Consider the following 18,728-nt stretch of genomic DNA (forward strand, 5'->3'; position numbering starts at 1 on the left):
TTAGTCGCAAATCGAACGAACAGCAACTGAATGCAAAATTTGGCCCACAGACCTTTCAATTCATCCAAAGCTTCGCATTAGTTGATAGTGCTCATTTGTTTTCATACTCCCATTCTATGCAAAGTAGCCTGGAAAACACCGGGTACAGTGGTAAAAGTAATATTTATAATGGGCTATGCCTTATCATTCAGTATACTTAAAAGTCGAAGCAGTCCAGAACAAAGAATTTGTGTACCTCTTACATCCTGAATCATACAGGCCAAATTTTATTTTTTTTGTATTTTTTCGTTTTGTTTATCAAAATATAATCGGTTACAATTTCAACACTCTTTCTACAGCAAAACAGCATCATGTCGGCTCCAGTTCGTGGTAAGATTTGAATTTCGGTATTGAGGTATGGCTAATGGACCTCTGATTTCTTTGATAGGTAATAAGGCCTCAAAGCTGAGGTCCGAGGGAAAAGTTGAAAAGCCCGCACCCATTGGTCCTTCGTGGGTGAGTAGGGGTGAGTCATTTTACCGTGGTACTTGTCAATGCTAAACATTTTCCATAGCTCTTACTTCCTCCCGAGGCAGAGCCTTTAATCGTGGCTCCGATCAGTCGCGATACCAGTCCCAGTCGCATCCCGACCATCCGCAGACCCAGATCAATCCCGACCAGTCGCATACCTATCCGCAGGCTTGCGGGTGACCCGAAGAGAAACACTTCCCCAGTTCGGAGTGGCCCGAGGCAGTAACCAGTGCCAGTGCTATTCCTTGCCCTTGCTTCTAGCCTCCGAGAATACAGTGGGCGATCATGAACGTAAGCCTGAAGTGGACAAGGACTCTGTCAAGCGGACTAAATGTTTGCCGCGCCCAAGGGCTAAGCTGGTGAGTAGCTGCTGACTCAATTCCCGATTTGAAAAATTTTAACTGTCTCCTGACCCTCAGTATTACAGCCGTCCTCGAGAAATGAAAAATCGCATCACCGGGTAAACGAGTTGAACAAGGTACGAGGCTTGGAGATGCAGCACAAGAAGCTGGAGAATTTGCAGTCGAAGTTCATGCACAAAATCCGCATCTTGGCACCCCAAAAGCTTCAAGGAGTCTACAAGTCTGTAGCCGTGGTGGTGAACGAGAAGTGCAAAGTCGTGGTTCACGCCGACGACCTGCACCGATTGCCCAAGAATCTGCGTGAGTATATCGCAAATGCTTTTAATTCTCTTTTATCTCGTTCCTATTATTTAACATGTCTAAAAGTAAGCACTCAATTTTTTGTCTCCCCGCCAAGCAATACTTTATAGCATACTTTAAGAACTTAATTAATCTGTAAAATACCGTAATATTAAGAGCAATCTTAATTTTAAACCAACCTTATTAGCAGCTTTAAAAATTATTGGGCTGTTAGTACAACACTTATACGAATTGCTCGATTTAAAATTAAAAATTTATTGTTAATTGGATTTAAAATGGCTCCTACTTGTTTTTAGTCCATTATATAAATATATAAAATGTTTTAAATTGTAACATATTTTTGAAATGAATTCCGAAAATAGTCGATTGAAAAATTACAAAAAACAAGAAAGAAAGCAAACTTCGGCAAGCCGAAGTTCATATACCCTTGCAGCTATTGCAAGAATTAAATATTTTTTAAAACATTAAAATTATGATTTACTTGCGCATACGTTTAAAAATATTGAAGCTATGATGATTTGTTATTTTATATGTTTTTATTATCTCTATGGGAGCTATATGATATAGTCGTCCGATTTTGATGAAATTTAAACCGTAATTCTAAAATATTTAACCATCACAATATGTCGAAGAACTAAAAAAAAATTAAATTAAAAAATAAAATTACAGCAGATATAATTTTTTTTGTATTTTTTTTCCGATGGTTCCTATGGGAGCTATATTATATAGTCGTCCTATTTTGATGAAATTTAAACCGTAAATCTGAAATAAATAACAATTACTATATTTCGAAAAACTAAAAAAAATAAATTTAGAAACAGCAGTTAAAATTTTTTAAAATTAATTTTTCGATTGTTCCTATTGGAGCTATATGCTATAGTCGACCGATCCGGCTCGTTCCGACTTATATACTACCTCCAATAAAAATACATATTTTGGGAAATGTCATGCAGATAGCTTTAAAACTGAGGTACTAGTTTGCGTAGAAACAGACGGACGAACTGACTGACGAACGAAGAGACGGACATGGCTAGATTGACTCGTCTAGTGATGCTGATCAAGAATATATACATTTTATAGGGTCGGAAATGTCTCCTTCACTGCGATGAAATCTTCTGACTGAAATTATAATACCCTCTGCAAGGGTATAAAAATGTAACATTTCCACATCTAAAATAAGTAAATACAGCATTGTAAAAAAACCAAGCAAAACGTACATTAAATTGAGTAGGGTTTCCTGAATTTCTTTCTTGCCTTTTAGCAACTGAGAGTGTCCATGACTTAAAGGTACGCTGTCGTGCCGTGGTCGATTCGTACTTTATGTTATTCTACGATCATTTGCAGTTGATACAGAAGAGCAAGGATGAACACGAGGCGCGAAACCAACGCGAGAAGATTCGGAATAAATTAGTCTTTGGTGGTAAGTCCCTAAAAATCATATATCACTGACGCGTTAGTTCTATATTCCATTTCCCAAAGAACCTCAAAATGAACACCATTATCGAGGAAATTGATCAGTTGTGTGGTCCAGCTATCGCGAGATAGCTCGCTTGCGGTTGGAGAAGAAGCACATTGAGTCTAAGTTCTTTAACATCAAGAAGGAGCACTGCGACCAGATGAACCAATTGATATCGGAGTACGAGGCCAACCTGGCTGACGAGCTGGCCGCATGCGATCACACCATCAGTGAGCTGAAGAAGAGCCTGCGGCGCAGCGAGGATGTGGTTGAGGAGCTGTCCCAGCTAGTGCCCGAGAAGAGTGCCACGCTGGCCAATGAGGATGGAATCATTGGAGAATTGCGAATCGAAATGGGCAAGTTTAGGTTGGTGTAAGATAGCATTAAGGCTATTACTGAAGGTTTCTTTTAATATACCACTTCCTTAGATCACATTTAGCAAACTGCGAATGCATCACCGCCTGGAGGAGGCGCATGTTGGACCGGACAAAGCCCGACACTTCATTGATAAGCAGTTGGCACAGATCGCCTTCTTGGTGGGCGAACTGAAGGAGGCACGCGAGCTCATTGTCAATCTGCAGCAGCGTCAGGATTTCATGGACAAGGGTGTCATAAAGAAGGATCTGGTAATTGCCGATCTCAAGCTGCAGATGCGAAACCTCGAGGACCATAAAAACTTTCTCACATGCAGGTTAACAATGCCTTGAAGCAGCACGCAGACTTGACGAACTAAACGAAAAATATAGAAATGCTATGATGCAGATAAGGTGGTTTTATATCAGACTTTGAAAAATACCTTTTAAAATTTTTTTTTCCAACTTCCAGTGAACTAAAAGAAGCATTAAATATCAAATCCATCCAATCAAAGACCCAATTCTCAAGTCGAGGGTCGGTTAAACAAAGAGATGACCAAATTGCGGGAGAAGATCGATCTCGATCAGCAGATGCTCACCGCTCGGAACCACTTGATAAACAGCCTGCAGAAGACCGAGCAGAAGAACCGAGCCAAACTGGACAAAATGTACTGTCAAGTTGGCGAGAAAAACATGCTGATCAGTCAGGTCCCGCGGCCGGGAATTAATAGCCCTGCCCATGCTTACCCCCTTTCCCTTTGCAGGTGAACAACGAGCTGGCCTCGAAGGAGGAGGAGTCGCGCAAACTATCGGGATCCTGAGTTTCAAGCAGAGGGAGGTGAGTCGGCAGGAGCATGTAATCCAGTTGCTGAAGGAGCAAATAGCGCGGGGATCTATGGCGCTAAAAGAGCAAGAGGTGCGGATTGTCACTATGCAAGAAGAGATTAAACGCCTGAAGCAGACCCTGTAAGTTCACCCAGAGAAAACCCCATAGTAAAATTAAATATTAAAATATTTGAATGTTAAAAAAAACAAGCTTACTTAAAATAAACTAAAAACATGATAACGTCATTATTCACGTTTAATTTGCTTATCCAACAGGAAAATTTTTGACTTACATTTTTTTTAAATTTAAAACAACGTTTTACCGTACTTAAAAATAAAATTAAAGTGTGAGATACTTTGATTTAAACACAAACACCCCTCGGGGCTAAATCATTACCGAAAATATTGATTCCAAAGTGAAAATATTAAACTTAAAAAGATTTTTCTCTGGGTGTTAGGTTTCCACTTACGTATGTTATACGGGAAAAGTTCGCCAGCTTGCTATTACTTAAAACATGTCAAATAGCAGATACTACATTTTTTTAAGAGGGATGTTAGTTTCCAAACTAATTTAGTGAGTAATGGCAATGAATATTTTCCCAGTCAAGTGTGACGACCCACCGTCACAAATATATAAAATTCAACTTTCACATTAAAGCTTAAAAAGAACATTCCAAATACTGGTGTGGTTTAGGAATACGCACCCAGGCCCGGTCGTGATTGCTGAGCCCGGCACGGTTTTCGTAACTCTCAGTGAGTTCCTACCAGAAGTCACGTTTCCGGCTTCCGACCCGGAATAAAACGGCAGATCGAAACTACCGATGCCCCACATCCCACTAGAAAATCCAAGTAGTTCGTTCTTCTAAAACAACCCAGAGCACTACGAACCCGACGTACTCGAACGACGAGACACGACGACACCAAGCAGTGCACAATTGACCCTTCCGAAGCGCTGACACCAAGCAGTGCACTAAACCACCGCGCAGCGTAGACACCAAGCAGTGCATCCAGCTACCGTGCAGTGTCGACAACAAGCAGTAGACTCAGCCATCACACATCGGCAACGCCAAGCAGTTCACCGAAGCACTGCACAGTGGCAGCAGCAAGCAGTGCAATATACGGCCCTTCCGTAGCGCCGATCCCGCACACAAAGCAGTGCGATACTTAACGAGCTGCGATATACTCGGCCCTTCCGCAGCGTCGATATCAACAAGCAGTACCATATTCGGCCCTTCAGCGGCGTCGACGCCACTTATCAAGCAGGATCACGCTCGATATAATTATAGTTAGAAAACGTAGTCTTAATCAATCGTACTATTAAAATATAACCATACTCTGTAGCATTCTATTTGTGTTATTCTTTGGGGAAAGGGAGGTAAACCGATCAAAAGAGGAAATAAATTTCTGTCTCGAACCCTGGCCACGGCGAGCTATACCGTCTCCCAAAACAGGGTAGTTACAGTGGCGCGCGAGCAAATTGAACACAAAAAGACAGTATCCTCAAATAGAAACACCAAAGATCGTTTACCCTCTTCCTCAACACAACACAAAATAATACAATATCAGACAAGTTAACTCGAGGCTGGATAAGCAATGCCAATAAAGCCCAACTGGAAGCCTATCTAATAGAATTCGAGGTCAAACCAGAAACACTGTGCGAGGACATGCGATGACAAATATCAGATTTTATAAAGAACGGAAACCACGGCGAGGAAACTATCAAACGCCTTTTAGAACTGGCTCATAAACACGCAAGAAGCCAATCACCAGCACCTAACGGAACAGGAAACCAACCGAAAGGCATTAGTGGACAACCGACACAGAGGAACACATCGAGGAAAAACATAAATATCTGCAAGTGCCGAGCCCAACGGAGTTTGTCGAAGGAAAACCTGGATCTAAGCCCAAAAACAGAAGGAAATAAAGTGGTAAGTAAAATAAAATAATAAATAAATACCTTAGTCAATTTGACACTGGGGTCAAATCTAAACACAAAAATTATAAACACAAAAACACAAAAGTAAAAGAAACTTGTGTAAATGCAAAAGCGGGAGAGCTCGATATAAAATCTTTTCTATCGACTGAGCGTGGCTTGTGAAACACTGACAACTATGTACGTACACAGTTAGATAAGGCGCAAAAAGTAGAGCGGGAGGAAGAGAGAGTTAAATGTTACAGAGATTTACTCGTGCAATGTTACAAAAATAAAACACTAGGGGCACTGGAAAAGCATGCATAAGAGAGTGAGATTACAACAACAATGCACAGCGATTAGACAACTTAAAATAAAAGGATTAAAACTCTAATAGTGAGTACAGATTTATAAGAAAATCCTAGTTCCAAACACAGACAATGTAGTTAGGCTAAGCGTGGTAAAAAGAAAATTTTTAGTACTTCCAGAAATGAATCAAAACTCGACAAAATCACAGAGCACGAGATAAGCACGGTAAGAGGATGGTAGTTGCGGGTTGGTCTAAAAAGCACATTAAAAGTCAAGCAGCTTACCAATTCTATGGAGCAAATATCACCTTTGACAAGATTGAGCATAAAAATAGTTCCGAGCATGGTTTTATGATTTACAAGAAAAGGCAAGTTAAGCAATAGTTATTTACTACCAATTCAAACCACGAAGAGCGAAAAAAGAAATTTTTTTTGTAACGACTCAATACGATCAATGTGGGGGACTGGGGACTCCATACGGGAGCGCAATATTCTAAATAAGGACGGACAAGGGAAGTAAATAATAATTAAGTTGTTATTTTGAATTTCAATTTTGGGTCAAAAAAACTCCTAAATCGTTGACGGAATATATTCGGTCCAGTGGCATATTATGAAGAGGATAGCTTTTAAATGAAAGAGTAGACTTAAATGGTTAGATCCCTGAAAAGAATCAATGTCAGACTGTAAACCGTAACCCGATTGCACATTATTATTAACATCATCAGCATTCATTTATACTCGAGAATGTGTTATGACTGAAGTAAGATCATTGATGATCTTACTAAAATCTGTATATACATCAGTATGAATTTTATTATTTAATCTTTTAACTATAATAGATGTCAATTCAAGTAAAAAAACCATGTTGATAAGGTGATATTAGCGGGAACTCAAATTATGCAAATGAGAAGTAATAATTCGCTCAAATGCTTAGGGTATAGCAGACAATTAAATTTACCTCTCTAAGTCCCTTCTTATGGAGTAGAATAACAAAGAAATCTTTCCAGACAGTTGGAAAAACCTATGTTGAGGTAGAGAATTGAAACAGTTAAAGAATAGTTGAGGAAAAAAACTTAAACCCAGGAAGACCGATATGCTTAAAATTAGAACCTAACTTACGCTAAGGTGGTGAGAGACGGGGCGACCTCAATGAATTCAAGATACATCTTCTTCAGCGAATGGTCCTTTGACAATTTTTTTTTTCTAGCGACCAAAATCTACGTTTCGCAACTTCGTATGATGAACCAACAGTATTTGGGTCAGATTTGAACGGCAAACGAACCGAAAATCTACCGGACGACAATATTTGAGTATTTTTCTCAAAGTGTTGTTGATAAAGTTGTTGCTCAGGAGTATTGACTTTAGCCTTGGGCGACTGCAGTAGGATTCGGCGGATTTAATTGCGAAAATAACATGTATAAAATAAAATTTAGCGAAGTTTCGACGACGAAAGGGAGTGGTTCGATGGAGTTAAATAATCGCTAAATTTAATGTTCCAATAATTTCCATTGAAGCTATGATGATTTGCAGCGACACATTTTGTAGCACAGTGAAAGCATAAGCGTTAAAGGTTAAATAACCATTACCCCCAATTAATGTTTTGCAGGCATTGCTTAAAGACAGGTACCGCTTTGTCTACCACCTACTATACCTGTATTATGGCATTGACCATCCGGTATTTGGTGGCCAGTTATAGTGAGGTCTTGCCCTGGTCTTATTGCCTGGTGGAATGGGGCAGCAGCTGTGTGGGCACAGGAGAAACAGCAGTCAATGATACGTCTATTGGGCAGGGTGAGTTCTCCGCGGAGCTGTTCTTCACGTAAGATTGAAGGAATAAAGTCCCTTTCATAACAATTAACTAACCTCCCATCTATACAGACAAACATTACTCAGGGAACCCGAAACTTTGGAGGACAATGGTCCTAGAACTCCCAGCTGGGATCTGATATTGTTTTTCTTAGCCACTTGGGTTATCATCGGAACAATTTTGTCTAAAGGCATTAGGAGCTTAAGTAATGCCTCTTATATTCTGGCCCTATTTCCCTATATGACTATGTTAGTCATTTTGATCCGCGCTGTTACATTGCCAGGAGCCTGGCTTGGAATTGTGTATTTCCTAAGGCCACAATGGTCTCAGCTGCTGAATTCACATGTTTGGTATGCGGCCATCACCAAAATGTTCTTCTCGTTGGCCGACTGTCTTAAGCAAAATAACAGCCCCCATAATGGTGACAAAAACAATTCCCATAGATTAAATCATAAAAGGAAATTTAGGTCTTATCTTCAGTACTACATTGGCATTGTAAGGCCCATTTTACTTGAACATTTCATATGACAATGCCCTTTCTTTAACTGATAATTTTAAATAATTATTCAATATTTTAGAAAGTTTTGGGTACTCGTAGTCCCTAATATTGACAAATCTTTTACCAAATATTATCTAAAACCCCATTAGGCAGTTCTAACATAGAACTGAGAATTAGTCGCAAATCGCACGAACAGCAACTGAATGCAAAATTTGGCCCACAGACCTTTCAATTCATCCAAAGCTTCGCATTAGTTGATAGTGCTCATTTGTTTTCATACTCCCATTCTAAGCAAAGTAGCCTGGAAAACACCGGGTACAGTGGTAAAAGTAATATTATAGTGGGCTATGCCTTATCATTCAGTATACTTAAAAGTCGAAGCAGTCCAGAACAAAGAATTTGTGTACCTCTTACATCCTGAATCATACAGGCCAAATTTTTTTTTTTTTTGTATTTTTTCGTTTTGTTGATCAAAATATAATCGGTTACAATTTCAACACTCTTTCTACAGCAAAACAGCATCATGTCGGCTCCAGTTCGTGGTAAGATTTGAATTTCGGTATTGAGGTATGGCTAATGGACCTCTGATTTCTTTGATAGGTAATAAGGCCTCAAAGCTGAGGTCCGAGGGAAAAGTTGAAAAGCCCGCACCCATTGGTCCTTCGTGGGTGAGTAGGGGTGAGTCATTTTACCGTGGTACTTGTCAATGCTAAACATTTTCCATAGCTCTTACTTCCTCCCGAGGCAGAGCCTTTAATCGTGGCTCCGATCAGTCGCGATACCAGTCCCAGTCGCATCCCGACCATCCGCAGACCCAGATCAATCCCGACCAGTCGCATACCTATCCGCAGGCTTGCGGGTGACCCGAAGAGAAACACTTCCCCAGTTCGGAGTGGCCCGAGGCAGTAACCAGTGCCAGTGCTATTCCTTGCCCTTGCTTCTAGCCTCCGAGAATACAATGGGCGATCATGAACGTAAGCCTGAAGTGGACAAGGACTCTGTCAAGCGGACTAAATGTTTGCCGCGCCCAAGGGCTAAGCTGGTGAGTAGCTGCTGACTCAATTCCCGATTTGAAAAATTTTAACTGTCTCCTGACCCTCAGTATTACAGCCGTCCTCGAGAAATGAAAAATCGCACAACACTTATACGAATTGCTCGATTTAAAATTAAAAATTTATTGTTAATTGGATTTAAAATGGCTCCTACTTGTTTTAGTCCATTATATAAATATATAAAATGTTTTAAATTGTAACATATTTTTGAAATGAATTCCGAAATAGTCGATTGAAAAATTACAAAAAACAAGAAAGAAAGCAAACTTCGGCAAGCCGAAGTTCATATACCCTTGCAGCTATTGCAAGAATTAAATATTTTTTAAACATTAAAATTATGATTTACTTGCGCATACGTTTAAAAATATTGAAGCTATGATGATTTGTTATTTTATATGTTTTTATTATCTCTATGGGAGCTGTATGATATAGTCGTCCGATTTTGATGAAATTTAAACCGTAATTCTAAAATATTTAACCATCACAATATGTCGAAGAACTAAAAAAAAAATTAAATTAAAAATAAAATTACAGCAGATATAATTTTTTTTGTATTTTTTTTCCGATGGTTCCTATGGGAGCTATATTATATAGTCGTCCTATTTTGATGAAATTTAAACCGTAAATCTGAAATAAATAACAATTACTATATTTCGAAAAACTAAAAAAATAAATTTAGAAACAGCAGTTATAATTTTTTAAAATTTATTTTTCAATTGTTCCTATTGGAGCTATATGCTATAGTCGACCGATCCGGCTCGTTCCGACTTATATACTACCTCCAATAAAAATACATATTTTGGGAAATGTCATGCAGATAGCTTTAAAACTGAGGTGCTAGTTTGCGTAGAAACAGACGGACGAACTGACTGACGAACGAAGAGACGGACATGGCTAGATTGACTCGTCTAGTGATGCTGATCAAGATTATATACATTTTATAGGGTCGGAAATGTCTCCTTCACTGCGATGAATCTTCTGACTGAAATTATAATACCCTCTGCAAGGGTATAAAAATGTAACATTTCCACATCTAAAATAAGTAAATACAGCATTGTAAAAAAACCAAGCAAAACGTACATTAAATTGAGTAGGGTTTCTTGAATTTCTTTCTTGCCTTTTAGCAAATGATAGTGTCCATGACTTAAAGGTACGCTGTCGTGCCGTGGTCGATTCGTGCTTTATGTTATTCTACGATCATTTGCAGTTGATACAGAAGAGCAAGGATGAACACGAGGCGCGAAACCAACGCGAGAAGATTCGGAATAAATTAGTCTTTGGTGGTAAGTCCCTAAAAATCATATATCACTGACGCGTTAGTTCTATATTCCATTTCCCAAAGAACCTCAAAATGAACACCATTATCGAGGAAATTGATCAGTTGTGTGGTCCAGCTATCGCGAGATAGCTCGCTTGCGGTTGGAGAAGAAGCACATTGAGTCTAAGTTCTTTAACATCAAGAAGGAGCACTGCGACCAGATGAACCAATTGATATCGGAGTACGAGGCCAACCTGGCTGACGAGCTGGCCGCATGCGATCACACCATCAGTGAGCTGAAGAAGAAGAGCCTGCGGCGCAGCGAGGATGTGGTTGAGGAGCTGTCCCAGCTAGTGGCCGAGAAGAGTGCCGCGCTGGCCAATGAGGATGGATTCATTGGAGAATTGCGAATCGAACTGGGCAAGCTTAGGTCGGTGTAAGATAGCTTTAAGGCTATTACTGAAGGTTTCTTTTAATATACCATATATCACATTTAGCAAGCTGCGAATGCATCACCGCCTGGAGGAGGCGCATGTTGGACCGAACAAAGCCCGACACTTCATTGATAAGCACAGATCGCCTTCTTGGTGGGCGAACTGAAGGAGGCACGCGAGCACATTGTCAATCTGCAGCAGCGTCAGGATTTCATGGACAAGGGTGTCATAAAGAAGGATCTGGTTATTGACGATCTCAAGCTGCAGATGCGAAAGCTCGAGGACCATAAAAACTTTCTCAACATGCAGGTTAGCAATGCCTTGAAGCAGCACGCAGACTTTGACGAACTAAACGAAAAATATAGAAATGCTATGATGCAGACAAGGTGGTTTTATATCGGACTTTGAAAATATTTTACATATATTTACATTTATTTTTTTTTTCCAACTTCCAGTGAACTAAACTAAATATCAAATCCATTGAATCGGAGACCCACCGTCACAAATATAAAAAATTCAACTTTCACATTTAAGCTTAAAAAGAACATTCCAAATACTGGTGTGGTTTAGGAATACGCACCCAGGCCCGGTCGTGATCGCTGAGCCCGGCACGGTTTTCGTAACTCCGGCCCATCTCAGTGAGTTCCTACCAGAAGTCACGTTTCCGGCTTCCGACCCGGAATCGATACGGAATAAAACGGCAGATCGAAACTAACGATGCCCAACAGCTCGAAACTTACGATGCCCTAAACTCCCACATCCCACTAGAAAATCCAAGTAGTTCGTTCTTCTAAAACGACCCAGACCACTACGAACCCGACACCAAGCAGTGCACAATCAACCTTTCCGAATTTCATCTTCAAGCAGACTGCATCAAGACCCATAAATTAAATTGAGATAAATATAATATTAATTCTCAAAAAAATATATATAAATGCATTAATAACCAACATTTAAAAATTATTGAGCTGTGAAATGGCATACAATAGAAACAACAGAGTGGAGCTGGACTTTGTTGACTTTCATAAACTGAAGTATTAACGAAATAGCCTGAGATCTTTGCCTGACATCAGTTTGATATTTTTAGCCGACTATTTTTGGCTATAAATGCCCTGATCGCGTGATTATGTGAATAACATGTAACCTTGAACTTGAGAAACTGACCTATATAAACTTAGCTATTATTTTGTAGCCGATTATCTGGATGCACCTGAGCTTTTCTGTTGTTCGCTGTCTCCATTTCATTCATGTTGTCGTGTACCCTAAATTACTCTTATCCGCAAATATGGATGATGCTGCAGAGTACCAGAAGCTTAGGCGAAGCATGGATGAAGCTCAAGGATCCAGGGAAGGACATCCAAAGTCGACAAATGATCTTAGTCCTAGATCCATTACATAATGAATTTGCCTAAAAGATCCTGTAATTCAAAAAGCTCATTATAAACTGCGAAAAGGAGTCCAAGCCCTCTGGCCAGCGGGATCAGTGGGGAAAGGGGGTGGAGCTGATCATTGGCCAGTTTTCAGGTCGTGGTTGCATCAAGGCCTTTGATATGGTTGCTATTATGAAAGGTAGGCTCTAATGGTTCATATTGTGCTTTCATTTAATTAAAAAAAAAATTAATTATTAAAAAATTGAGATTGAATTTTGATAAAATTAGTCATAAAAATTTTTGAAAAATATTTATGAAAGTGATAATTTGCAACTGGGGTTATATTTTGTTAAAAATGTTTAAAAATATAAATCTATTAACGTATCTAAGTTAAAAATGATACAAATCACAAATTATTTAACTTAATGGTAAATTTTTATAAAACGCTGAAAAAATTTAAATTAATATATGTTAGCCTTAAAGAATTGCAATTTCAACAAAATTGGAAAAATTACTATGTTGATCATATTGAGATTTAATTTCAACAAAAAAGTCATAAAATCGTTAGGAAATAAATTAAAAAAGTGATAAGAAAGTATAAAAAATATAAATTTTTAAAGTTCTAAATGGTAAAGTTAAAAAATTATAAAATTCACTATTTTCTTAACTTTAGGGTACATTTTTTTTAAACGCTGTATAAGAAAAGTATATTTTAATTAATTTAAAACAAAGAAAGGAAATTAAATGTTTTTGAAAACATTAAAATTATAATTGACTGGCGTATATGTTTAAAACCATTAAAGCTATGATGATTTGCAGCTCAATTTTTTGACTTGATTTTAATAAAATTAAAAGCGTAGTTCTGTACTGTCAAACTATTAATAGTTAAAAATGAATTTGTAAAAAATATTACAAAACAAAATAGCTACATTTTTACAATTTTTTTTTTAATATTTGTATTGTTTCTATGGTAGCTTTATGTTAAAGTCGTCCGATTTTAATGAAATTTAAGCCGTAATTCTGAAATATTTAACCATTAATATATATCGAAGAACTAAAAAAAAAATTTTTAAAACAGCAAAGTTATAATTTTTTTCATTTATTTTTCCGATTGTTCCTATGGGTCCTTTATGTTATAGTCTTCCGATCCGGCGCGTTCCGTCTTGTATACTACCTGTAATAGAAAGACAACTTTTGGGAAAGTTTCAAGTAGATAGCTTTAAAACTGAGAGACTAGTTTGCCTAGAAACGGATGCTAGTGATGCTGATCAAGAATATATATACTTTATAGGGTCGGAAAAGTCTCATACTTCTGACTGAAATTATAATACGCTCTGCAAGGGTATAAAATGATACAAATCACAAATTATTCAACTTAATGCTAAATTTGTATAAAACGCTGAAAAACTTACATTAGGAAAAGTTAACTTTTTATAAATGAAAGTCATAAAATGATTTTTAAAAAAATAAAAGAAAGTGATAAGAAAATATAGATAAGATAAATATTTTTAAATGATAAAGTTCAAAAAGGAAGTTATCTAAAATGATAACAACTTTTTATTGCTAATACATAAAATTAACAATTTCTGAATATATAGTATCAGGTTCTAAAGCAACTCTGAAAATATATGATTGTGTTGATTTTTTTAACATGTCTCGTCCATGCTGACGAAACAGTCATTACTTTTGACGTTCTTTCTTTGAGTGCGAACATAGCCTAGTGTTACAATGTCCAACTCCCGCGCGGAAGGCCTGGGTTCGACTCTCTCCGACGACCAAATAAAAATGTGAGTTTTTTTCAAGTTTTGGTATAATTTGTGCATTACAATGTTCTAATGTGTATTTTAAAAATCATGTTTGTCTTTATCATCTTCTCCCCCCTAGTTAAAGTTTAAATTAAATTTCACGTGTGTTAGCTAGCGGGGTTTTCTTCTCGTCGCGCGCATCATTTGTGTGTGTACTTTGCACGTCGAAACTTGTCAGTGTGTATATGTCGCCGACTGCAATTTCATTCAAATACTGTTCGTGTCGCGACGCGTCCTCTGGCAGAACTCTGACAAATTATCTTATTTTTAAGAAAAATATTGTTTGCTTTACGAAATATTTTTTCTTGTTTCAAGAAATATTTTTTCTAAATTTAAGAAATACTTTTTCTTGATTTAAGAAATAATATTTCTAGACTTAAGAAATTTTATTTCTTGGTTTTAGAGCTGCATTTCTTGTTTGAAGAAAGGAATCACCATTAATTTAAGAAAGAAATTTTCTTCAAATGAAGGCGACTCGCCTTTGCCGAAAATTCAAAGGCGATTTTACAAGATTTAAGAAGAAATTTCTATGAGTGTGGGCAATGTCTGGCGCTTTCCCTTCATTGCTCTGGAGAAAGGGGGAGGAGCTTTTCTGATACCATATGTGATAGTGTTCCTGTTGATCGGCATGCCAGTATACTACCTGGAGGTGATCATTGGCCAGTTTTTCAGTAGTGGTTGCATCAAGGCCTTCGATATGGTTGCTATTATGAAAGGTAAGATCTAATGGTGCAAATTGTGCTTTCATTTATTTAAAAAAAATTAATTATGTAAAAATTAATTGATCATATGGAGATTGAATTTTGATAAAAGTTAGTCATAAAATTGTTTGAAAAAAATGTATGAAAGTGATAATTTGCAACTGGGGTTATATTTTGTTATAATGTTTAAAAACATAAATCTATTATGTATTTAAGTTAAAAATAATACAAATCAGAAACTATTTAACTTAATGGTAAAATTGTTGAAAATTGAAAAATTTAATTGAAAATGTAATTTCAATTTCAACAAAATTGAAAAAATTACTATGTTTATCATATTGAGATTTAATTTCAATAAAAAAAGTCATAAAATCGTTAGGAAATAAATAAAGATTAGATAAGAAAGTTTAAAAAAGATAAAGATTTTTAAAGTTCTGAATGGTAAAGTTAAAAATGATAAAATTCACTATTTTCTTAGCTTTAACGTACATATTTTTTAAACGCTGTATAAGAAAAGTATATTTTAATTAATTTAAAACAAAGAAAGGAAATTAAATGTTCTTGAAAACATTAAAATTGTAATTGAGGGGCATATATTATTAAAACCATTGAATCTATGATGATTTGAAGCTCAATTTTTTGACTTGATTTTAATAAAATTAAAAGCGTAGTTCTGAACTGTCAAACTATTAAATAGTCAAAAAGAATTTCTAAAAATATTACAAAACAAAATAGTAAAATTATAACAATTATTTTTTAATATTTGTATTGTTTCTATGGTAGCTTTATGTTAAAGTCGTCCGATTTTGATGAAATTTATGCCGTAATTCTGAAATATTTAACCATTAATATATGTCGAAGAACTAAAAAAAATTAAAAAAACAGCTAAGTTATCATTTTTTTCATTTATTTTTCCGATTGTTCCTATGAGTGCTTTATGTTATAGTCTTCCGATCTGGCGCGTTCACTCTTGTGTACTACCTGTAATAGAAAAACAACTTTTGGGAAAGTTTCAAGTAGAAAGCTTTAAAACTGAGAGACTAGTTTGCGTAGAAACGGACGGACAGACGGACATGACTAGATTGACTCTCCTAGTGATGCTGATCAAGGTTAAAAATATACTTTATAGGGTCGGAAAAGTCTCATTCATTGCGTTGAAAACTTCTGACTGAAATTATAATACACTCTGCAATGGTATAAAATTGATACAAATCACAAATTATTCAACTTAATGGTAAATTTTATAAAACTCTGAAAAAACTTACATTAGGGAAAAGTTAATTTTAAAAGAATTCGATTCAATTTCAACAAAATTTGAAAAATTACTATGCTGATCATACTCAGATTTAATTTCTAAAAACAAAGTCATAAAATCGTTTGTAAAAAAATATAAGAAAGTGATAAGAAAATATAGATAACAAATATTTTTAAATGATAAAGTTCAAAAGTGATAAAACCACTTTTAGTGAGGTCCTGCCCTGGACTTATTGCCTGGTAGAATGGGCAGCAGTTGTGTGGCCACAGGAGATACCAATGATACGTCTACTGGTAGGGTGTGTTCTCCGCGGAGCTGTTCTTCACGTAAGTTTGAAGGAATAAAGTCCCTTTCATAACAATTAAGTAACCTCCCATCCTATATAGCTTATGGAGCGTGCATTTACGTTCGTGAAGGTTTGAAAGTTTCTTTATTAACCGCAAAATCGAAATTCCCTCAAGACGAAAACATTGCCTCGCCTTAAGAAAGTGATAAGAAAGTATAAAAAATAAAAATATTTTTAAAGTTCTAAATGGTAAAGTTAAAAATTATAAAATTCACTATTTTCTTAACTTAAGGGTACATTTTTTTTTAAACGCTGTATAAGAAAAGTATATTTTAATTAATTTAAAACAAAGAAAGGAAATTAAATGTTCTTGAAACATTAAAATTATAATTGAGGGGCATATATTATTAAAACCATTGAATCTATGATGATTTGAAGCTCAATTTTTTGACTTGATTTTAATAAAATTAAAAGCGTAGTTCTGAACTGTCAAACTATTAAATAGTCAAAAGAATTTCTAAAAAATATTACAAAACAAATAGTAAAATTTTAACAATTTTTTTTTTAATATTTGTATTGTTTCTATGGTAGCTTTATGTTAAAGTCGTCCGATTTTGATGAAATTTATGCCGTAATTCTGAAATATTTAACCATTAATATATGTCGAAGAACTAAAAAAAAATTAAAAAAACAGCAAAGTTATCATTTTTTTCATTTATTTTTCCGATTGTTCCTATGGGTGCTTTATGTTATAGTCTTCCGATCTGGCGCGTTCACTCTTGTGTACTACCTGTAATAGAAAAACAACTTTTGGGAAAGTTTCAAGTAGATAGCTTTAAAACTGAGAGACTAGTTTGCGTAGAAACGGACGGACAGACGGACATGACTAGATTGACTCTCCTAGTGATGCTGATCAAGGTTAAAATATACTTTATAGGGTCGGAAAAGTCTCATTAATTGCGTTGAAAACTTCTGACTGAAATTATAATACACTCTGCAATGGTATAAAATTGATACAAATCACAAATTATTCAACTTAATGGTAAATTTTTATAAAACTCTGAAAAAACTTACATTAGGAAAAGTTAATTTTAAAAGAATTCGATTCAATTTCAACAAAATTTGAAAAATTACTATGCTGATCATACTCAGATTTAATTTCTAAAAAACAAAGTCATAAAATCGTTTGTAAAAAAATATAAGAAAGTGATAAGAAAATATAGATAACATAAATATTTTTAAATGATAAAGTTCAAAAGTGATAAAACCACTTTTAGTGAGGTCCTGCCCTGGACTTATTGCCTGGTAGAATGGGGCAGCAGTTGTGTGGCCACAGGAGATACCAATGATACGTCTACTGTCAGGGTGTGTTCTCCGCGGAGCTGTTCTTCACGTAAGTTTGAAGGAATAAAGTCCCTTTCATAACAATTAAGTAACCTCCCATCCTATATAGCTTATGGAGCGTGCATTTACGTTCGTGAAGGTTTGAAAATTTCTTTATTAACCGCAAAATCGAAATTCCCTCAAGACGAAAACATTGCCTCGCCTTAAGCTGTGTGCAGCTCACCTTTTAGCAGATCTTTATAATCGTGTCAGGCCATTTCTAAATTGTCCCTGGCACCCTGGTCATAAACTGCGAAGTGGAGTCCAAGTCCTCTGGCCAGCGGGATCAGTGGGGAAAGGGGGTGGAGTTCCTCTTCTCCTGCATCGCATTGTCCGTGGGTCTGGGCAATGTCTGGCGCTTTCCCTTCATTGCTCTGGGGAGGAGCTTTTCTGATACCATATGTGATACTGCTCCTGTTGATCGAAAGACCAGTATACTACCTGGAGGTGATCATTGGCCAGTTTTTCAGTAGTGGTTGCATCAAGGCCTTCGATATGGTTGCTATTATGAAAGGTAAGTTCTAATGGTTCAAATTGTGCTTTCATTTAATTAAAAAAAATTAATTATTAAAAAATTAATTGATCATATTGAGATTGAATTTTGATAAAAGTTAGTTATAAAATTGTTTGAAAAAAATGTATGAAAGTGATAATTTGCAACTGGGGTTATATTTTGTTATAATGTTTAAAAACATAAATCTATTATGTATTTAAGTTAAAAAATGATACAAATCAGAACTATTTAACTTAATGAAAAATTTGTTTAAAACTCTAAAAAAATTTACATTAAGAAATGTAATTTCAATTTCAACAAAATTGAAAAAATTACTATGTTGATCATATTGAGATTTA

At 36.1% G+C, this 18,728-nt stretch overlaps 3 protein-coding genes across 7 annotated transcripts in view; all 3 read left to right on the forward strand.

Moving 5' to 3' along the window:
• LOC128265631 (uncharacterized) overlaps nucleotides 1–3,961 on the forward strand; it is an 85,153-nt gene extending 81,192 nt beyond the window's left edge. Inside the window, exons 1-8 of one of the 5 annotated variants that reach the window (XM_053001810.1) lie at nucleotides 104–369; nucleotides 428–495; nucleotides 938–1,172; nucleotides 2,434–2,592; nucleotides 2,652–2,994; nucleotides 3,057–3,395; nucleotides 3,454–3,689; nucleotides 3,746–3,961. In XM_053001810.1, coding sequence (XP_052857770.1) covers nucleotides 351–369; nucleotides 428–495; nucleotides 938–1,172; nucleotides 2,434–2,592; nucleotides 2,652–2,686 — 516 coding nt within the window. In that variant the 5' untranslated portion in view covers nucleotides 104–350 and the 3' untranslated portion in view covers nucleotides 2,687–2,994; nucleotides 3,057–3,395; nucleotides 3,454–3,689; nucleotides 3,746–3,961. Of the gene's footprint in view, nucleotides 1–103; nucleotides 370–427; nucleotides 496–553; nucleotides 870–929; nucleotides 1,173–2,433; nucleotides 2,593–2,651; nucleotides 2,995–3,056; nucleotides 3,396–3,453; nucleotides 3,690–3,745 lie in introns of those variants that run through there. The other 4 variants (XM_053001799.1, XM_053001798.1, XM_053001801.1 and 1 more) reach the window with 4 other exon arrangements.
• On the forward strand, nucleotides 2,789–7,849 carry LOC128265645 (uncharacterized). The gene is made up of 5 exons (XM_053001819.1): nucleotides 2,789–2,994; nucleotides 3,068–3,319; nucleotides 3,497–3,684; nucleotides 3,746–3,947; nucleotides 7,633–7,849. Exons 1-5 carry the CDS (start codon nucleotides 2,789–2,791, stop codon nucleotides 7,847–7,849), a joined length of 1,065 nt encoding a protein of 354 aa, XP_052857779.1.
• A 2,718-nt stretch (nucleotides 7,850–10,567) lies between these two features.
• LOC128265646 (uncharacterized) lies at nucleotides 10,568–17,982 on the forward strand. Its single transcript, XM_053001821.1, has 6 exons — nucleotides 10,568–10,667; nucleotides 10,766–11,072; nucleotides 11,140–11,176; nucleotides 11,218–11,462; nucleotides 17,771–17,858; nucleotides 17,947–17,982. Exons 1-6 carry the CDS (start codon nucleotides 10,568–10,570, stop codon nucleotides 17,980–17,982), a joined length of 813 nt encoding a protein of 270 aa, XP_052857781.1.
• The last annotated feature ends 746 nt before the right edge of the window (nucleotides 17,983–18,728 follow it).

This window comes from Drosophila gunungcola, unplaced genomic scaffold (genome assembly GCF_025200985.1).
Source record: "Drosophila gunungcola strain Sukarami unplaced genomic scaffold, Dgunungcola_SK_2 000143F, whole genome shotgun sequence".
NCBI lineage: Eukaryota > Metazoa > Arthropoda > Insecta > Diptera > Drosophilidae > Drosophila > Drosophila gunungcola.

Excerpts from the sequence above, each read along its gene's own strand:
- LOC128265646 (XM_053001821.1), top strand. The coding sequence starts at position 10,568 with ATGTTATTCTACGATCATTTGCAGTTGATACAGAAGAGCAAGGATGAA. Across the intron at positions 11,177-11,217 it reads ACCGCCTGGAGGAGGCGCAT|ATCGCCTTCTTGGTGGGCGA; the intron begins GTTGGACCGAAC and ends TGATAAGCACAG. Across the intron at positions 11,463-17,770 it reads AATGCTATGATGCAGACAAG|TGAGGTCCTGCCCTGGACTT; the intron begins GTGGTTTTATAT and ends AACCACTTTTAG.
- LOC128265645 (XM_053001819.1), top strand. The coding sequence starts at position 2,789 with ATGAACCAATTGATATCGGAGTACGAGGCCAACCTGGCTGACGAGCTG. Across the intron at positions 3,685-3,745 it reads CGAGAAAAACATGCTGATCA|GTGAACAACGAGCTGGCCTC; the intron begins GTCAGGTCCCGC and ends TTCCCTTTGCAG. Across the intron at positions 3,948-7,632 it reads AAACGCCTGAAGCAGACCCT|GCATTGCTTAAAGACAGGTA; the intron begins GTAAGTTCACCC and ends AATGTTTTGCAG.